The 22,537-nt window shown below is 35.9% G+C and overlaps 1 protein-coding gene across 1 annotated transcript in view; it reads right to left on the reverse strand.

Annotated features, from left to right (window-relative positions):
• Positions 1 to 21,435, reverse strand: part of LOC102809228 (uncharacterized) — a 53,688-nt gene extending 32,253 nt beyond the window's left edge. Inside the window, exons 1-7 of the mRNA XM_085497452.1 lie at positions 21,345 to 21,435; positions 12,466 to 12,596; positions 10,108 to 10,249; positions 7,713 to 9,399; positions 4,900 to 5,069; positions 4,081 to 4,274; positions 820 to 2,444 (exon numbers count right to left, since the gene is read on the reverse strand). Coding sequence (XP_085353578.1) covers positions 820 to 2,444; positions 4,081 to 4,274; positions 4,900 to 5,069; positions 7,713 to 9,399; positions 10,108 to 10,249; positions 12,466 to 12,585 — 3,938 coding nt within the window. The 5' untranslated portion in view covers positions 12,586 to 12,596; positions 21,345 to 21,435. The remainder of the gene's footprint in view (positions 1 to 819; positions 2,445 to 4,080; positions 4,275 to 4,899; positions 5,070 to 7,712; positions 9,400 to 10,107; positions 10,250 to 12,465; positions 12,597 to 21,344) is intronic.
• Positions 21,436 to 22,537: the final 1,102 nt, after the last annotated feature.

Consider the following 22,537-nt stretch of genomic DNA (forward strand, 5'->3'; position numbering starts at 1 on the left):
CAGGTGGTAGGTAATTAATATTGTAATGAAATGTGCATATTTTTGTGACCATTTCTGTTTCTTCATTGTAAAGGTCAATGACGACGCAACTAATTTCATAACTTTATTTTCCCTCAAAGACGTAATATCAATCTGTCACATGGTGAATTAAAATTGTCATTTGCACTTTTTTTCCCTGAGAGGGTGCCAGGTAAGTGCCCACCACTAAAAAAAAAAAAAAAATCACGATTTTCTGAGTTGAGGACCCTGGGCGCTAACGTGGTCGAGTACGGTAAACTTTAATTTAGTAATAATCAAGCAATTGTAAACCAATTAGAGCAGATAATGGTTTGAATAGTTGTTGGTTCTACAAGACCTGACCAGATTTCAAATCATGTTCATGTCTATCATTTTATTTGGTTCAATTCAAACAGAGCCTAACTACATTGATTTTCGATCACATTGTCCGAGATTTGTGACTAAGAAAAATGTAGCATATGAATAACTTAATAGGTGTTATACATGACCCCTAAAAGGTCACACATCCTGGTACTCAGACATGACCCCTAAAAGGTCACACATCCTGGCACTTGTATATGACCTCTAAAAGGTATTTTCTTTGGGTACAAATTACTATCAAAGAGAATTTCTCAATTATTTTCCCCAAAAAATTGAAGCAGGAGTCTTGAAATTTAAAAACAGTTAAATATGGCAAACGTTTACGTTTAACGTTAGAATTTACTGTCGATAAGGGGCAACAATACTCTCAGAAAGTGCCAGGATGTATGACATTTAGGGAGATCATGCATATGACGATATAGCTTTATCTTAATGTCTTACCTCCATGCCCAGTTACGTAGGTATAAAGATTGGCGGTATCCAGTCAACTCTTTAAATTTCTCAATAGTACCCCTAGACCATCTGTCAATAATTGTATTATCATTTGCATCATGAGACAATGGGTGTACATCCTCTAAGCAACACTTCAAAACTTGCTCAGGAAATTCCATGAAATTTTTATCAAGTTTACGAATGCTGGTGACAGGAACCAACTCTACATTTCCAAAATCAACATAGAAAACTTTGATAAGTTGTGAACCATTCTTCTGCATGATGTCCTTTACCTGAGCTCTGTACCATCCACCATCTTCATCAAAGTTAGCACAGCAGATCTCTCCAACATGTGGCATATATTGGTCACAATTCAAATTCTTATAATGGTCGTTCATTTCTTCAATGAAGTAATCTAATTTTCTTGAATGGCTGGTTACCACGTGAACATAGAACTCTGCAGGGGTGCTGATATGTGACATTACCACGTGTATATCTCCACCAGGACCCATTTCTAATGGTACTTTCTTGAGTTGCTGATACACAACAGGTTTTCGAAGAGGTTTAATGTTGCCTCTATTAACGCTATGAAATTTGACAACCCGGGGGCTAGACTGTTGTGAAGTACTTAAAACACTTTTAGCCATATTTTGACGAGCTTTGACCTTCACACCTGAAAGATCGAAAGAAGTATTGGTATGGACCTGAGGTGTCACTGACAAATCAACGTCTTCTTCCGTAGAGCGTAACAATCTAGAATTCAAAGAAGGATTCATCTGCACATCATCTAGCTGAATAATTTCTGAAGTTTCAATTTTATTCTCGGCAACATTTGTTTCACTAAACAACCTTGAACCCAAAGAAGCTTTCATCTGTCTTTCTTGCACATCATCTTGCTGTATAATTTCTGAAGTTTTAATTTTACACTTGGCAACTTGTGTTTCACATGAATCAATAATCTGCACATCAGCTTCCTTCTTCTTGTGTTCCTGAGTTATTCTTTCAGAAAAACCAGTCTCAGTTTCACAGGAACTGGAAATCTGCAAGTTCTGTTTGACCACCTGATTTTCTTGTGATCTACCACCTTTATCATCATTTATACTGCTCAAGCAGCTTTGCAATGGCTCTACCAACTTTTCATCAGGACACTGCTGTGTGCACTGTCGCTCATTCAGTACAGTACCATCAAAGGTATGTTTAGGTGGTTTCGGAGTTTGTTTTAAGGTCTTGTGATCATTTTTATTCAGTGATTCATCATTCTCAATTGGTAATCGGGATAGATCTTTGACATTGGCTTGCTCCAAATTCAATGATGCTTTGGTTTCCACATCTTCACCATCAGTCCCTGTGATCACGGTTTTGATTTTACTCATGTCTAAAACCCCTTCGACAATATCAGCATTTCCAGTTTGCTTCATCAATTGGGCAATGTTGAACTGCATCATTGGAATCAGTTTAGAATCATTGCTCGTATCAACTTGAACAGCAGGAGATGAGAAACTCAAATCAATGGAGAAAAGGTGGCTTCCAGGAACTGTAGAAATCACACCATGTAATGATTTACCATACACCAGATTATTAAAGTAAAGAATCTGTTCATTCAACCAGTATTTAGACCCATTAGGAGGACGTACCTAGAATAAATGGAAGTTAAAAAGGCATCAGGCTCAGTTTTGATGAATTCAAAATGAAGAATCAAAAATGTCCTTAATGAAACCAAATAGGATTTCATATCTACACTTTCAGATGAGCCAGGAAGAATTACTTTTCAGTTTGACCAGCAGATCATTGAAGGAAAACAATATAGTCAAGATTTTGGAAACCATTGTTGGTTCTGTGGGTTTTTGGAAATCATGCAACCAAACCAGTGTTGGTTCTTTGGGATTTGAGCAATTATGCTATCAGTTCAATGTTTGTTCTGTCGGATTTTGGGAAACAGGCAATCAAACCAGTGTTGGTTCTGGAGGATTTTAGATTTCATGCAATCAAATCAGAGTTGGTTCTGTGGGATTTTGTAATTCATTCTAACAAACCAGTGTTGGTTCTGTGGGATTTTCGAATTCATGCAACCAAATCAGTGTTGGTTCTGTGAGATTTTGGAAATCATGCAATCAAACCAGTGTAGGTTCTGTGGGATTTTGAAATTTATGCATTCAAACCAGTGTTGGTTCTGTGGGATTTTGGAAATCATGCAATCAAACCAGTGTTGGTTCTGTGGGATTTTGGAATTCATGCAATCAAACCAGTGTTGGTTCTGTGGGATTTTGGAAATCATGCAATCAAACCAGTATTGGTTCTGGAGGATTATGGAAATCATGCAATCAAACCAGTGTTGGTTCTGTGTGATTTTGGAAATCATGCAATCAAACCAGTGTTGGTTCTGTGGGATTTTGGAAATCGCGCAATCAAACCAGTGTTGGTTCTATGTGATTTTGGAAATCATGCAATCAAACCAGTGTTGGTTCTGTGGGATTTTGGAAATCATGCAATCAAACCAGTGTTGGTTCTGTGGGATTTTCGAATTCATGCAACCAAATCAGTGTTGGTTCTGTGAGATTTTGGAAATCATGCAATCAAACCAGTGTAGGTTCTGTGGGATTTTGAAATTTATGCATTCAAACCAGTGTTGGTTCTGTGGGATTTTGGAAATCATGCAATCAAACCAGTGTTGGTTCTGTGGGATTTTGGAATTCATGCAATCAAACCAGTGTTGGTTCTGTGGGATTTTGGAAATCATGCAATCAAACCAGTATTGGTTCTGGAGGATTATGGAAATCATGCAATCAAACCAGTGTTGGTTCTGTGTGATTTTGGAAATCATGCAATCAAACCAGTGTTGGTTCTGTGGGATTTTGGAAATCGCGCAATCAAACCAGTGTTGGTTCTATGTGATTTTGGAAATCATGCAATCAAACCAGTGTTGGTTCTGTGGGATTTTGGAAATCATGCAATCAAACCAGTGCTGGTTCTGTGGGATTTTGGAATTCATGCAATCAAACCAGTGTTGGTTCTGTGGGATTTTGGAAATCATGTAATCAAACCAGTATTGGTTCTGGAGGATTATGGAAATCATGCAATCAAACCAGTGTTGGTTCTGTGGGATTTTGAAATTCATGCATTCAAACCAGTGTTGGTTCTGTGGAATTTTGGAAATCATGCAATCAAACCAGTATTGGTTCTGGAGGATTATGGAAATCACACAATCAAACCAGTGTTGGTTCTGTGGTTTGTGGGGAATCATGCTATGCTGCTGTATCGATAAAAACTAACCTGCGCCAAACAACAGCACACAGCTTGAGATGGCAATTTTGTAAACTCTTCTTGAAGTACTCTAAGTCTCTTTAATAGCAATCTTTCCTTATTACCATAATCTATATATAACACATCAACTTCAGTATTATCATTAAGTGCAGAGTGTTCATATACAGATGAACTACATTCTGATGAAGTAGGACTTGCACAACCTATAATAAAATATTGGCAATATCATAATATTTCCCCATAACATTACTGTGAATGAAGAACACAGCAAAAAGCATTGGACGACACCTCAAACCAAAAATAACAATAATTTTCTTTAACTCAGTTATTGCTCACTTATATCAAACATTTTCTAAATGACCACCAGTCGCCATTTTGAATCCGATATGACAAACAAAATGATGTTCTGTTTATGTACAACTGAGATTCGGTTCTGAAATGACAGAAATGCTTGATTTTCATGAATTTTTAGCTGAAAATTTTTGCCAATCGGCCATCTTGAATGAGATCATGATGTGTCATGCATCTGTGAAGTTTGAATATGACTAGACATGTTCGAGATACAGGTAGAGATGCCTATGTTGTATATGCTTCTGAGCCTTGATAAGTGTACAAATTCCAATTGTCATAATTTGAATATGAAGTACTTCTAAACAAGGATTTCATTTCATTTCATTTCCCCAATAATAGAATTCACTGTGTTGAAATTATTAATAATATTGAAATAATTGTTTTCAGCAGCAGTTCAGAACAATCAATTTAACAATCAAAGGCAGTATTTTATGAATTATATTAAATTTAAATTATACATCTCAAAAACAGACTTACTAATATTTGATGAACTTATTTCAGTGACATCAGTAGTATTTGGATGAATAGCAATAATTTTAGCTCTGTACCATGTGTCATCAACACTAAAACAGCCTGCAACTATCATTCCAACGTAGATAGATCCATTTAGTCTGTGTTCATCTGCAGCTAACTGGTAATAGTAAATACTGAAACAATCAAGATATTAAAAGTTACAATCCCTGGTGTTCAGAAGTACTAAAAATGTACCTGCATAGAATAAAAAGCAGTCATATGGTATGTCAGTTAGACATTTTGAATTTGAACTGACAACATGATGGGCGAGTTTTATAATATCCAATGTATGTATGAAAATGGCCGCCATTCAGCCATCTTGTATCTGATCAGAAAACTAAATGATGTGCACATGTATCAAAGATTTATGAAATATATGAAGTTTAAATGTAATCAGTATAGCATGTCCAATATACAGGTAGACACTGTCACACATAAAGCGAGGTCAGTCCATAGAGTCCATTCATTTTCAAACTTCGCCCAAACAGGGACTACCGTTAAAATCCTAATATAAACCGCGGTTTATATTACAATGTATCAAATAAAAAATTTGGATCAACAGCTCAAGTTCGGGGTGCGGTTTCTATTACGTACATATTGCAATCACTAACTGGGCGTGGTCATTTTTTCCCACATCACTTGCACAAAGCAAACAATACACCGTACAATCTTTTGAATATAAGCGTAACTCCAATTTAGATGTCGGGGAAGAGCGATAAGCGTCACGTCACACAAAAACTGTTCACATGAAAAAAAATACTCAGTATATTTAATGTAATATGCATTTATTTTTTTAATTTTCTTCATAACGGAAAGTATATTCTGACAGGAGCTTCAAATAAAAACAAACATTAATGCATTGCTTAGTAGAAAATGATCATGGTACGGCACTAAAAAAGTACGGTACCGTGGGTACGGTAACGCAATCTGGCCATGCTTCGGCTCACAAGTGAATAACTTACTTGTTTTCGAAGTGTTGAAATTGATGATTATTACTCAGTAGTGATTATAATAACGCACGAAAAATAAATTCGTTGAATTGTTATCAAATGCAAGTAAAATTCAACTTAGTTTCACAGTAAGCGAATTATTTCGGACACATGTAAACGATCGATGTGCTACGACATCCACCATGTAGTTTGAATGCACACGAGACGTTACTTGACCGAATAGGTCAGGTTGCGAATTAACCAATAAAAATGTTGGATGGTGCCCACATGTTCAAATTACTTTAGTCATTTAAATATGTTAATGACAGGTCACCGACTTCATGGTGAACGGAAACACGGAAGTGATTTACCGATAATGTAGTGCGATCTTTTGGCTTTGATTTCCATGGGAAAACTACATGAATTTTTTTTTAAATCAAGAATTTAGTTGTTTTCGAAAGATATACTGAGCATTGAAAAAGAATTTAACAGTTTTTTGGTGATGACAGCTCATTGTTGAAAACTTGCGACACATGCACGTATTCATAAGGAGTATGGACAAAAGTTGTTGCAAGAACAAAAGCATTTTCACTGCATGTTTGACATCCTAACACTAATGAACAATAAAGAGGTGTGAATATTTTTAGGCACGTTGTCGAAACAAATGAATAGGATTAGGAACAATGTACCAGCTGGTTGAAACAAAGTCAGTCACGGTCTTGTTGAATTGGTCGGTCTAATGAAGAATGGACTGGTTGAACCCAGAAACATACTTACCACATATCCTCCACAAGTCTGTCTAATGGAGAATGAACTGGTTGAACCCAGAAACATACTTACCACATATCTTCCACAAGTCGGTCTAATGGAGAATAGACTGGTTGAACCCAGAAACATACTTACCACATATCTTCCACAAGTCGGTCTAATGGAGAATGGACTGGTTGAACCCAGAAACATACTTACCACATATCTTCCACAAGTCGGTCTAATGGAGAATGGACTGGTTGAACCCAGAAACATACTTACCACATATCCTCCACAAGTCTGTCTAATGGAGAATGAACTGGTTGAACCCAGAAACATACTTACCACATATCCTCCACAAGTCTGTCTAATGGAGAATGAACTGGTTGAACCCAGAAACATACTTACCACATATCCTCCACAAGTCTGTCTAATGGAGAATAGACTGGTTGAACCCAGAAACATACTTACCACATATCCTCCACAAGTCTGTCTAATGGAGAATAGACTGGTTGAACCCAGAAACATACTTACCACATATCTTCCACAAGTCGGTCTAATGGAGAATGAACTGGTTGAACCCAGAAACATACTTACCACATATCTTCCACAAGTCTGTCTAATGGAGAATGGACTGGTTGAACCCAGAAACATACTTACCACATATCTTCCACAAGTCGGTCTAATGGAGAATGGACTAGTTGAACCCAGAAACATACTTACCACATATCCTCCACAAGTCTGTCTAATGGAGAATGAACTGGTTGAACCCAGAAACATACTTACCACATATCCTCCACAAGTCTGTCTAATGGAGAATGAACTGGTTGAACCCAGAAACATACTTACCACATATATTCCACAAGTCGGTCTAATGGAGAATAGACTGGTTGAACCCAGAAACATACTTACCACATATATTCCACAAGTCGGTCTAATGGAGAATGGACTGGTTGAACCCAGAAACATACTTACCACATATCCTCCACAAGTCTGTCTAATGGAGAATGAACTGGTTGAACCCAGAAACATACTTACCACATATCCTCCACAAGTCTGTCTAATGGAGAATGAACTGGTTGAACCCAGAAACATACTTACCACATATCTTCCACAAGTCGGTCTAATGGGGAATGGACTGGTTGAACCCAGAAACATGATGGATTAGTTGCCTCAGTGACACATACTTCGGTATAAGGTATATCATGTCGAAAGGTGAGTGATGGTATTCTTGGTGAAGCATTTTTCACCTTTTCTTCAGACACTGCTTTACTTTGAAATTCTGTTTTAGGAACATCAAGTTTTACTTTCTTTGAAATCATACATGCAGCATCATAGAACTGTTGTCTTTTATTGCGACACTTTAGTGAAGTGCCACATTTATGTATTTCATCCAATAAAACACTTTCATCGTCTGGTGTAGCTTCAGTTTTGTCATCTACCACAAGTTGTTTCTCAATCAACTCAACATCAGAAACCACTTCATCATTTTGATTACAACACTTCTTCTCATCAGAAGGAATATCAAACACTGTTATCTGCATATTTTGAAACTCTTTATCAGTACCAGTGCATTCTGTGCTGTTCGTTTCTACAAGGCAAATATCAGATCTGTTTTCATTATGCTTTGTGGCAACCGGTTTATTACATTTTGTATGTTCATCAGATTCAATTTTTGGCTTTGCTGGATGCACCTGGTGCTCTCTTTCTTGCAATGAAGCCATACTAAGATTGTCAACACGAGTCGACTCTTTAGTATTATCCTGAAAATCACTTTTGATATCCTCTCTATGGTAAGTAAGAAATAAGTCGGTACTTTTTCCAATATCACTATTTTCCAGCCAGGATAATATTTCCTGCTTCTTCTCTATCCACATTCCTTTCTGTGAAACTGGACTGGATTTTATTTCTACTTGCATCCTTGGACTTTTAGGACTAAACTTTTCTGGAGTTTCTGCATCACAAAAAATCAATTCATCTGTACTCCACACTTCTGGACTACTAACAGAAATTTCATAAACACTTCTAGCTGGAGATTGTTTTATCTTTCCATCTTTGGTCTTCATATCATTATCTTCTTTTTTTTCTCTCTTGGGACTGACAATCTTAGAAGGGTTCTCTTCTTGACAAGCTTTCAAATCATGTTTAGATGCTTTCTCGTTTTGAAAAGATTTCAAATCACATTCACCATTTTTCTCTTTCATACAAGATTTCAAATCACTTTCAGAAGCTTCCTCTTCTTGACAAGCTTTCAAATCATGTTCAGACGCTTTCTCTTTTTGAAAAGATTTTAAATCACATTCACCATTTTTCTCTTTCAGACAAGTTTTCAAATCACATTCACCACTTTTCTCTTTCAGACAAGATTTCAAATCATGTTCAGAAGCTTTCTCTTCCTGACAAGATTTCAAATCACGTTCAGAGGTTATCTCTTTTTGAGAAGATTTCAAATCACATTCACCAGTTTTTGGCATCTCCTCGCCTTCAACACAATTTGATTTAAATTTCTTCTTCGTATCTTTTTCTTCTGCAGCAAATATTTCATCTTTCCTCATTTGGGGAGATTTTACGTAATTCAAATTACGAGGTTTTACGATTTTTACATGTTTGGCGGCTTTACAATCCTGCATAATACTCCCTACTAAAGCATCATCATAGAATTTTGTGACTTTGTTTCTAAAATCAGCTTTACATCGTGTTCCAATTTTTCTTGGAGTACTAACTGACTGGACATCATCTGTATCGCTTGAACTGCTAGTGTTACTGGTATTCCCATTGCCATCAGTATCTGAAGAAAATTAATTCATAAGTATATTATATATAGGCGCATTTTATGTCTGGACCAAAAACACATCCAGTCTGGGAAGTCAGTTTTGCAAGCCTAATATTGGATGGTTTGGCCATAATGTATGATTTATATTTGAGTGCACAGCACTGCCTCCCAGCCACAAGGTTATATGGATCACAATCCTTAAATTTCAGATTTAAGACAACTAGCATTGTAACGTCACATTACATAGTTAATGGTGAACGAGCATGGGATACATTACTCACCAAATAAACAGTTAAGAATAATATCATTCTTAGCTGTAAATAAAGTTCGCAACAAATGAACGTTTCAGTCAATATGTTCTTCTAACAAGAATGCATTCAACATATCATTGAATTAATATAAAATGTTTTTTATCATAACAACATCCATACAAATTAAGAGCATGTGAAAGCCTTGGGATGCATGCTAAAAAGCAATATTCTCCCCCAAAATAGTAATCAATTTCAAAGTATCTAGTGTTTAACTGGTTCTTGATATATTAAGAGCATGTGAAAGCCTTGGGATGCATGCTAAAAAGCAATATTCTCCCCCCAAAAAAGTAATTAATTTCAAAGTATCTAGTGTTTAACTGGTTCTTGATATATGAAGAAAAAAAGCTCTAGATTAATACTCTACACAATGGATATTTGGGGAAAGCTATATTGTTTGATTTTCAGAACTTACCAGTTTCATCTGATAGTAATGATGCACATAATATCCATAATGTGTCCAGACATTTCGTCACAGACGAGCTAACCTCTTTGTAATTTCTATAAAACTTGTTTTTGTCGGATTCAGAAAGTAACTTTCTTGCACAAGTTGACGCCTACAGAGTTAAAAAAATACATAAAATATGATACCTAAACTCTCAAATAGTGTTGACTCTCATAGATTGAATCAAGCCACATTTGTGACATCATTTGAAGCAAACTGAAAAGACTTAGACATCATTTTTGCTAAGAGTGAAGCTACATCATAAAATTGCATTATTATTAATTGCACCCCTGTGAGTTCTGAAGTTTAAGAAATATATAGTTTGAATATGAACAGTAGATAAATGTCATATTTGGCTCCAAAACTACATTCACTAAAACAAGCCATGCATGGCATAGTCCCAGTTAGTTATCAAATTTAAGATAGTTTTGTTTATAGTAATATAGCTGGGAATATAACCATGTCAGGAATATGATTTTTTAACATTAAAATGATTGACATTTGTATCTGATCGTACTTGTCCATATTGAGAGATATTACTCTGGAACAGCATTCAAAATCAGCCATTTTGAATATATATATATATATATATATATATATATTATGTATAACAAATATATAAAATTTGAATATAATTAGTCAAAGCATGTCAGAGATATGGCTCCAGAAGCCCAATCATTAAAAAAACAAAATGGCCACCAGTCAGCCATTTTGAATCCAATCTGAAAAATAAAATAGCGTGCATCAGGAACCTGTAATGTCTAATGTATGTTATAAGTTTGAACAAAATCCATCCATAAATGCAAAAAATGCTTGATATTTGGGGATTTTTTTAGCACACAATAGCCACCATTTGGCCACTTCGAATAGGATTGTCAAACCAATATATCCGTATATCTATGACATGATATATGATGAATATTAAAAATTTGAACATAATCAGTCAAAACAAGTCAGACATATGGGTCTGGAAACCCATTCATTAAAACAAAATGGCCGCCAGACAGCCATTTTGAATCTGATCTGAAAAATAAAATAATGTGCATCAGGAACCCATAATGTCTAGTGTATGTACCAAGTTTGAACAAAATCCATCTGTAAACAACAAAGAAATGCTTGATTTTTATGATTTTTTAGCACAAAAAATGGCCGCCATTTGGCTATCTTGAATCAGATCATAAAACAAAATGATGTACCATCAAGGTCCTATAATGTCCAACGTATATACAAGGTTTGAACAAAATCCATCTGTAAACAGCCGGGAAATGCTTGATTTTGATGAATTTTTAGCACAAAAATGGCCACCATTCAGCCATTTTGTATAGGATAGTCAAACCAATATATCTGTCTATCTATGACATTATGTATTATAATAATGAATATTTAAAATTTGAACATAATCAGTCAAAGCAAGTGAGACATATGGCACGAGAACCACATTCATTAAAACAAAATGGCCACCAGTCGGCCATTTTGAATCTAATCTGAAAAACAAAATTATTTGCATCAAGATCCCATAATGTCTAATTTATATACCAATTTTGAACAAAATTCAGCTAAAAAATGCTTGATTTTGATGATTTTTAGCACAAAAATGGCCGCCATTTGGCCATCTTGAATCAGATTGTGAAACAAATTGAGGTGCACATGTATAATATCATGTATGATGTATGTGTGAAGTTCGATTGTGATTGATCCAGGCATTTCTAAGATACAGATCCAGACGCACGCACGGACACACAGAGGTCAAAACATAAGTCACCGTTTTCGGACTGCGTCCAAACGGGAACTAACAAAATGACCAAGAGCCGCCATTTTGAATCCAATATGACAAACAAAATGATGTTCATCAAAGTCCCATAATGTTTAATGTACAAGTTTAAACAAAATCTATTCATGCACAACTGAGATCTGGTTCTGGAATGGCAGAAATGCTTGATTTTGATGAATTTTTAGCACAAAAATGGTTGCCATTAAACCATCTTGAATCGGACCATGTGCTTTATGTCATTATTGGTAAATCAAACCTCTGCCACCAGAGACACATTTTCATAATCAGCTATTATTTCCTTACTGATTAAGCCTCTACGCATTGAACGGGAAAATGCTAGTCACAAATTCTGTGCTTGCCATAAAACACTGCACAACCAAACACTCTTGAAATGAAATCAGCTAGATTATAGTGATTTGAAAATGGTAGCCTACCATACTGACTATGTAAGCCAAATGTCATGACTGGTAAGAACATGGGAATGTAATGTGTAATTATCCATCATCGTCATAGCATTAAAGTATATATTAAATTCAACCATCAGTATTTCAACTCACTGGTTTAATAAGATCTGCGACATATTGGTACATTTGTTTTTCTCGTTCTTCAATATCCAGCAGCTTCATTCTCAGTTGTCGTTTTCCTTCCTCCATGAACTTTCTTCGTGACAAAGCCATTTTTGAAAACACTATTGGAGAAAACGACAAACAACAAAAACATGTCAGACACAAATTTTGAGAAATCATGAAAGTGAACAAGTCATTGTTAATGACACAGTCCCCGTTCAAAATTTTGTGATCTGACATACCAATTTGATGCTGATGAAGTCATTGCGATTAGATTGAAATAGGAGATGGATTTGTAAAAAATTATGATTTAGTGCTTTTACACGAGAATTGGACATTGGGCAGTCATATTGAATCAAATTACAAAAATAATGTTCATGTTGATGTATCTATATTGGTATACTGTCTTTGTACAAAATTTAAACAGAAATGTTCATTGCATTCATGGGAAAGTACTGTAGCAAAGGTACCATTAAAAACAAAATGGCCGCCAGTTGGCCATATTTGTTCGAATCACAGAAAAAATATGACGTGCACCTATAACCCAATATGTATGATCACCATACCAACTTTGATCCAAATCGACCTAGTCATTCCTGAGAAACAACTCTGGACATGTAAAAATTACGATTTAGCACTTTTACATGAAATTTGGACGTCAGTCAGCCATAATGAATCGAATCACAAAAATCATGTTGGTGCAGATGTATCTCTTGGTATACTATCTTTGTGCAAAATTTAAACAGAAAAGCTCATTGCATTCAAGATAATTTAAAAGTAGCATGGGTACCATAAAAATCATACCAACTTTGATCCAAATCGGCCCGGTCATCTCCGAGAAACATGTAAAGTTTTAATGAAATCCGTCAATGGGTGTCCGAGATATAAGCTCTGGACGGACGGACGGACGGAACAAACCCACATTGATAGTCCCAGTTTTCTGACTTCGTTCGAATGGGGACTAAAAAGTCAGCTCACTCAATTCAGTGAAAATAAAATCCAGCAAATATAACAATTTTTCTATTATTTCACAGTGAAAAAATCAATCTGATTGAAATAAGATCCTAGTTTTGGCTTATTTTTTGTATATTTATTTTATTTTATTTTGATCTAGTATTTATTTTTTGAAGTGTTGGTAATTGCGAAAGCCAACAAGGATCTGATCCGACGCCTATGTAAGTCCCGTTCTAATCTCGCGCAAGTAACAGCCAATCACAGCCCCCCTTTTATACAGGCTGTCGGTTGCTTACTTTTCAGTGTAGTGATACTCTACGGGCAATCTTTCTGTACATTATATTTTGCCCACTTGAATAAACCATTAATAGAAAATTACTAGTATATTTTATTTACAAAAGAAATTCCACAGCATTTTACAATTTTTGTCATTACATTGAATATTTTCTTCACTTCCAACAAATGTGTACACTTCCTGGTACCAGCGAAGGTTCGTTTATTTAGTTTCAGTCATTGCTTCAATTTTAAATCAAACACTGAACATAATTATCTAGGATGGAAGCAAAAAATAAGTAAAAATTAATGATTAGAACACTGTAAACAGCTATAGTAAACCATGCAAACTGATTTTAAATTGTATAATATTGCCTGGCCTCAACTGGACACAGAATATTGGAGCAAAAAAAATATTTCCTGATCAATTGCGATGTGTTCCAAACAAAAAATATTTTATGCCAGTTCAAATCAGCTCAATTACTTTAATAAAGAGTTATTGTAAAATGTACAAAATATTGATACGGCTTCAATACCGTAGACGATTTTGGCCAGATCGTCAACAAAACATCACCCGTCTCCAGGGCAAGCGACTGGAAAAAGATACCAGTGTTCGGTCGAACCGGTGGAAACAAAATCATCACTCCCAGAATAACTACGCAAAATAACGATCTAAACTCAAACCATTCGAGCCACAATATAAACATAAAAAATGACTTTCGTTACATTTGACAATGATAAACATACCGAAAAGCCGCGTTGTTCCCGGTCGCTAATGTCGGTATAATCCGCAATTTTATTTGAGTGTGTTTGCCACCTGACTTTGCCCGATGACGTCATCATGTGCTCTATAGAAGGAGGTCTGTGATTCGTTGACTAAAATCGTCGATAGTGGGTTTCGTTGAAATCTCGTTACATTGGCATCGGGTCAGATGTATATAGGGCGGAATTAAAAAACATCACAAAATCAAAATCAAAGTAAAATAATAAAATAAAAATGCATTAATAACAAAAGTAATACAAAATAAAATTAAAATAAGTTTATAGCCAAAATAATTAAAGCCTGTACACTACATCAGATTTTAATCAGATTGTGAAAAAATATTCCATACAAAACACCGAAGACTTTTCAGTGAAAATTAAAGTAAAGCTAAAATAAAGTATTTTACAGTAATTAACTAGGATTAGATAATTATATCTGCTTATATCTAAATATGTGATTAAGCACTTATCACATGCATATATCCACTTGAACTAAGAAAATAATAATACAGTCAAACAAATCATATTTGAAGAGTACATGTATGATATACAATTTACAGTGTTCTCCACAAGGGGTTTTAGCAGGACGCAGCGCCCTGCATAGGAAGTCGTGAGCCCTGAATGGGTCAACAAGCGTCCTACATTCACACTTCCTGCCTCGCATTCAAATTTATTGTCTTGGTAGTTTGTGTAGACGAGTATTGTTGATTTCCTGTGGAGACTACTACTGCATGGTCTCTGACATGCTTATGCGTTACACGCGTGTCTTACTACCAGGGTCCAGGTGGGAGGTATTATGGGCGAAAGGCAAAGAATAACCGATCACTACATGCTAAGTATAGAGGTGAAACAATAGCGTGTACCCAGGACGTGTACTAGCCAGCTGGCAGACATTTCACATCCGAATGAAAATGAACTCACAAACATCAATTTGAAGAACATTTAAGCCCAAACATTGGGATTGTCAGTTAATCTTATACTGTTTCATACAGCGTGTGCATCATGAATTCCATACTGAAATATTGCCGTGTTACCAAACATGAAGCCTCATAATTGATCGCTATTTTAACGTTTTTTTTCCAGATCATCATAAACTACGAGTGGTCCACACTGATAACAAATTGTGTTTGTGTTTTCACGTGATCGATATAACCGAATCAACAGATGGGTTACCGTACATGTGTCTTGTGACGGGCCTTTAAAAATGGAGTCATCCTGGCCTTTCAATGTTGAATAAGGTTTTCGGGTTTAAAAATGTTACGATTTTGTCTGTATTTACAGGTATGTTCTGTCAATTATGCATTTCGTATAAACAGCACCCTAAAAATGGTTCTATATATATATATATATATATATATATAGTGTATGGTTAAGTGAGCCGTGTACATCGTACCATGAAGATAAAATCAAACATGAGAAATCATCAACAAATGCCATTGCCATTGTATGTTACAGACGAACGACACTATATAGCTCAATGTTATTGTTGCTGTAATTTTTTTATAAACATGTTCGAATAAGTGAAATAATTGATGTATTATTTATTTAATTAGTATTGATTTTTTATGTTTTTTGCGTTGTATTTATTTTTTGATGAAGAGAGAACTGCTTCACACCACCAACTATATTCAAGTTCTTGAGTTGACAAAATCTTTAGGCTGTAGCTATCTGGATGTGCTGCAAAATGACGAAAGAAACTACAACTACCCAACCAAAAGAACTATGCAGGAAATGGTACTGATCATTGGAGAAGTTATAAGACAGGACATATATGAATGGGTTGGAAACTCAGAATATATATCTTTGCTTGTGGATGAAACTACCGATGTTGCTGTATTAAAACAAATGATCCTTTACTGCAAACATGTTCAAGATGGTGAATCAAGAGTTAGTGTTGAGTTACAATGTAAAAACAAGATTTCCAGATATTGAATTGCTGGAGTCATTTGCCATCTTTGACCCAACAACTATTCCTGTTGATTCAAAATTATGTGAGATTTTGGACTTGCATGGATAAGACCAACTTGAGGCAAGACTCTCAATCTTAATTATAAATGATGGAAGAGGAAGATGCAGTGAGAGAGTACAAGGTCATTATACCAACACTTTATCAAAACAGAAGGAGTTCCACATTTGAAGCTACTTTAAAGATGATGGTGTCTTCAGATATGAAGGAAAATTGTCCAACATTGTCCTAGCTGGCTCAGATAGCCCTAGTTATACCAATGTCAGAAGCAGGTAAGCATTTGGTAATCATTATTTTTAGTAATTTTATTTTCAGGATTAGATGTTCTTATTAAATATGAAAAACATAATATTAACAAGTCATTGTCAATGACACGTCCCCGTTCCGTTCATATTTGAGTGACATATACATTCAAAGCAGATCATGACCGAAATGCACCTGCATATGTACAACACATTGTACTAAATCTGAACAAAATCTATCCATGCATGACTGAGATCCGGTTCCGGAATTGTGAAAATACGTGATTTTGATGCATTTTTGGCCTTAAAATGGCCATCATTCAGCTATTGTTAAGCGGATCATGAAACAAATGCACATATCTATTTGTGACATGATGTACCATGTGTGTGTGCAGTTTGAACTTGATCAATCCAGACATGTCTCGGATACGGATCCAGAACTGAATTCTTTAACAAAATGGCCGCCATTCAGCCATTTCGAACTCGATCCAAAAAAAAAATGACGTGCATCAAGGTCCTATTATGTTTAATGTATGTACCAAATTTGAACGAAATCCGTCCATGCATAACTGAGATCCAGGTCCGGAATGGTGAAAATGTGCGATTTCAATGCATTTTCGGCCTTAAAGCGGCCCCCATTTGGCTATCGTTAATGAGATCATGAAACAAATGCACATACATATTTGTGACATGATGTACCTTGTGTGTGTGAAGTTTGAACTCGATCAATCCAGACATGCCTTGGATACGGATCCAGAACTGAATTCTTTAAAACAAAATGGCCGCCAATCGGCCATTTCAAACTTGATCCGAAAAAAAAAAATGACGTGCATCAAGGTCCTATTATGTTTAATGTACCAAATTTGAACGAAATCCGTCCATGCATAACTGAGATCCGGGTCCAGAATGGTGAAAATGTGCAATTTCAATGCATTTTCGGCCTTAAAGCGGCCCCCATTTGGCTATCGTTAATGAGATCATGAAACAAATGCACATACATATTTGTGACATGATGTACCTTGTGTGTGTGAAGTTTGAACTCGATCAATCCAGACATGCCTTGGATACGGATCCAGAACTGAATTCTTAAAAACAAAATGGCCGCCAGTCGGCCATTTCGAACTTGATCTGGGAAAAAAAATGATGTGCATCAAGGTCCTATTATGTTTAATGTATGTACCAAATTTGAACGAAATCCGTCCATGCATAACTGAGATCCGGGTCCCGAATGGTGAAAATGTGCGATTTCAATGCATTTTCGGCCTTAAAGCGGCCGCCATTTGGCTATCGTTAATGAGATCATGAAAAAAATGCACATACATATTTGTGACATGATGTACCTTGTGTGTGTGAAGTTTGAACTCGATCAATTCAAGCATGTCTCAGATACGGATCCAGAACTGAATTCTTTAAAACAAAATGGCCGCCAGTCGGCCATTTCAAACCCGATCCAAAAAAAAAAATGACGTGCATCAAGGTCCTATTATGTTTTATGTATGTACCAAATTTGAACAAAATCCGTCCATGCATAACTGAGATCCGGGTCCGGAATGGTGAAAATGTGCGATTTTGATGCATTTTCGGCCTTAAAATGGCCGCTATTCGGCTATCGTTAATCGGATCATGAAAAAAATGCTTGTGCATATGTCCCATATAATGTGTGATGTATGAGTGAAGTTTGAACTTAATCGGTCCATGCATGTTCGAGATACAGGTGATCACGGACGGACGGACGGACGCACGGACACACGGACGCACACAGGGCAAAACATAAGTCCCCGTTTTCGGACTACGTCCGAACGGGGACTAATAACTAATATTATTTATTTTCATTGATTTACAGATGTGAAAGGGGCTTTTGTGCTCTGAATAAAAAGAGAACTCAGAAATAGATTGTCCCAGAATGTGTTGAATGCCCTGTTGCTGATCAGCATTGAAGCCCCCAACCCAAGGATTTTGACTTCAACAAGGCAACTGCTGTATGGTCTTAGATAAGGAACAGAAGAATTAAACTTGATGTTTGAGACTAAAATTAAGATCATTGTTAATGTAAATACTGTAAAATATGTATTTATGGAAATAAAACACTATTGATGTGTATTCATACTTTTTGTATGAATATTTCCAGTTATCCTTTAACTACCGGTTAAATGCCCTGCCCACTTTGACATGATTTTGCCACGCCCACTTTGACATTTGACTTCATACTGCCCACTTCTACGTTCTTGGGTCACGTTCCCTCTATCAATTTTAATTTGTAAAGAACACTGATTTATCATGAAGACATGGAGTATAACATTGAAGGCAAAAAATAATTCAACAGTTACAATGTATTATGTACAATAAACAGAATTATATTAAAACTATTTGTTGTATTTGTTGATTTTTATGTTAAATGGTTATCTAAATAAATATTTTTCAGAAGTACCCCAAAATAAAACAATTTTTTGTAAAAACAAGTACAACAATAACATACTTTTCTGTAATATAAAAGTAACCAAACAAAAATAAGTTTTTAGCGATATGGTACGGCAGAACACAATATAGTTTTCTGATCTTTGGAAAACCTAATTGCAATAACGATGTTGCACATAAATGACAATAGGTTCAAGTTTTAGATCTTGGTGTAAAATGGTATCCTTCAAATAATTTTTGAAGTTGTTCCATTCAATCATGGCATCTCCTGTTATGTCAGCTGCTTCTCGCGTTGAAGAAGGTGATGAGACAATACTCTCACATCGGCATTGCCATCAGTAGTAGTTGAGCTATCCCGGCATAAACTATCAGAATTATAAATATAGTGAAGTGTCTGAGAATACCGCTATCTTTGTCTGGGAATCATCGTCAATGTTTGTAATCAATGTATTGATGTATTTTTCATGGACATGATAAAATCTATATCATTGGCCCATATTTTCAGTGATCATTGCAATTTGTTGATTAAGTCAGGTAACTACTGTAACTTTTTGGCGTTGTTGGTCTTCGTATCACTTATTGTAGTAATTGTAGATCAGATTAACGGTCTCGTGCTGGAGTGGCACAGATAAATGTACAATAAAGAGATTATGTTAGTTGCACCTCAGATAACCAATAAACAGACTGAGAACGCACATTGTTTAAGTTGTTAATCGGCTTAAATCCATGTGCTATATGTGCGCCTCGCTTCGTTGCATTGGCTTAGACACCGTCAAAGTTTACCGAACACCGGGGATATTCTGCACACTTTGTGCTTCTACGGAAATTGCACATTTCTTTGTAAAACAGATCCTGACATTTTTAAAACAAAAGAAGATGCGTTCACGAAATTTTGACATTTGCAGCTGTGTAACATTTAGGCGAATGTCTTAGTATATATCTCAAATAGTTTTTGAATATATAATCAGCAATTTTGAAACAATATTTCTCGCTGTTGCCGATTTTAAGGAAGGTTTCCGCCATCTTTTGGGAAGGGCATATGGCAGTTTCAGAGTATCAGCATAATCCGGTTAGCAGTAACATAGTATGAGATATATACAAGTTGTTCAACGTTTACTAGATATGATAAGAATGATAATCCAAACAAATGTGAGGTTGCACATATTTTTCAGTTACCCTGGTAATTGTTTTTTTTTTTTTTTACAGCAGATTGCTTAGAAATAGTATGACTGCTAGAGCTTACCAGCCATACTTTGATAGTCAGACTCCATGACAATAAAACACTAACTACAACCTGTATATTTGATAATTTACTAATTTCAAATTCAAACATTCTTGCTCTCAGTCGTTATTACAGCGTCAAAACTCAGCAAAATGACATTTTTTTTATAAAGTTACCGCATAAAGTGCTCGAGGGAGTGGGGGCAATACATAGAACTTGCCTAATGGGGACGTGCCCCTGAAATAGGTCTTGTTTTCTGGATTTGGTCTTATTTCTGATCAAGATAGGTATAAATATGCTCTTATGTAAGTGACAGAGGTGATGCTCTTCTAAAAGAGCAAATACGGTAACTGTTTTATTTGGAATAAACAGTAATGACAGAAATGGTACTTTGGTATAAATATGGATATAGATTTTGCCACTATTCAGGTATAAAATTGGTCACACGTTTGAGCACTCAGGGGCACCTCCCTGCCCAGCTATGTATCAACTGCCCCCCCCCCCCGGATAAAGTGCCATGCACGGTTACGACGATGGATGAAATATAAAAAAAATCTGGGTAGTAGACCACAAAATCTTGTTCTACATCAAAGCCATTGTATCGTACGCTATTTATCTAGACAGAGTGTCATCCTATCCACAAATTGCCAGACAACGTCAAAATAAAGGTGCCTTTTGAAATTTCCCAGATACGATTTTCCCTCCAACCGATTTAACTGACCCCTCCCCTGAGTGAATATGTGCCGCCCTAACATTTAAATCACTAACGATTCTCATCGATGGGAGGTGACGAATCAATATTGACATTGTGGATCTGTCTAAGCCATTGCACGACGACGAACTTCATTGCAGTCCTCTCCACTCGTCCAACGAGTCTGGGATGACCGGTTACTGCGCATATTTAACGACAGACGCAGCGACATTTTTAAATTTCTCCTCAAAAAAGCACAGCTACACGACTGCACATACTTAACATGATAACACGACGGATATCACAAAATACACGTGGACATTCTGCCTTGGACAAATACATTACCTTTCAAAAACACGGGAAATAATGCAACTGCAGATCTTAATATCTCACGACAGCACAAAAAAGCACATGCCCCATCTCTCGTTTCAGTCAAACTAACTTTGGTCTATTCCATTCTGGTGGGTGTAACATTCTATGAGGTGTTAGTCAAGAAAATACTTTTGTAGACTTAACTTATTGAATAATTCACATATATGTTATTTTTTATCAAAATATTGGGGACATTGTACAACAAAGATAGAATAAAAATAACTATGCGGTTATGTGTTTATTGAGTACCACCCTGCTTGTTTCCTCCAGCAAATGATCTCGGCCATCGACAGTTTCTGCCGCTGGAGGCGTATGTAAAGACTAATTCACATGTTATTTCGACGTCACTTCATCAATCGAGTTCAAAAGGGTGACATTATTAGTTTACACGTAGACTGGCAAAGTCGGGACTTCTTTTTTGTTTTACAAAAAGAAATAATTAATTGTTTTTTATTCCTTTTAACGTGATCGCGAAAACTAATCTGACCGCAAAAGAATTTCTTTCGCAGTCACGCTAGTTTTTGCGATAACCTTTAAAAGAATAAATTGACATTTAACAATTATTTTTTTGTAAAAAAGTCCCGACTTTGCCAGTCCAGTTTACACGTTGCACGTTCGTTTTTAATCATAACTACAAATCTACAAGAATAATTATTGGAATTGCAGCAGCTGAAAGTGAATCTTCTGAAATAATTACATCATTTTTGACAAAGTTTAGTGATCTGTTCGGTGTGTGTGTTACATCGCTCCACAGTGGCGCCGGTGAAAGAAGGGTGAGGTGATCATCACCGTCAAATATGAAGTATGTTACATAACATATTAATTTTCTGGTTTTATTGATATGGCCGACAATATCCAGTACAAAACTGAAGTCATTTGATTCCAACTTAACTGGTATCTCTGGTATAAAACAAAATGTTTTTTTTTTTTTTGTTTTTTTGTAGCTGGCTCAAAGCAGTAAAAATGTTTTTAACGTGGCTCGGTCGTTTCTTCCAATCATATTGTGGAATGCCTATGCCATAATCGACATATAGATCTGAGAGATTTACGAATACGAACATCTTTATTTAGGACAATATGTAGTAGGCAATATTCGGTAATCGTTGTCCTAATGTAACAATTCAATTTAGCAAGATGTTTCTGGAAATGACCCTTCTTCGGTAGCA

This window comes from Saccoglossus kowalevskii, chromosome 3 (assembly GCF_978046115.1).
Source record: "Saccoglossus kowalevskii chromosome 3, keSacKowa6.1, whole genome shotgun sequence".
Lineage (NCBI taxonomy): Eukaryota > Metazoa > Hemichordata > Enteropneusta > Harrimaniidae > Saccoglossus > Saccoglossus kowalevskii.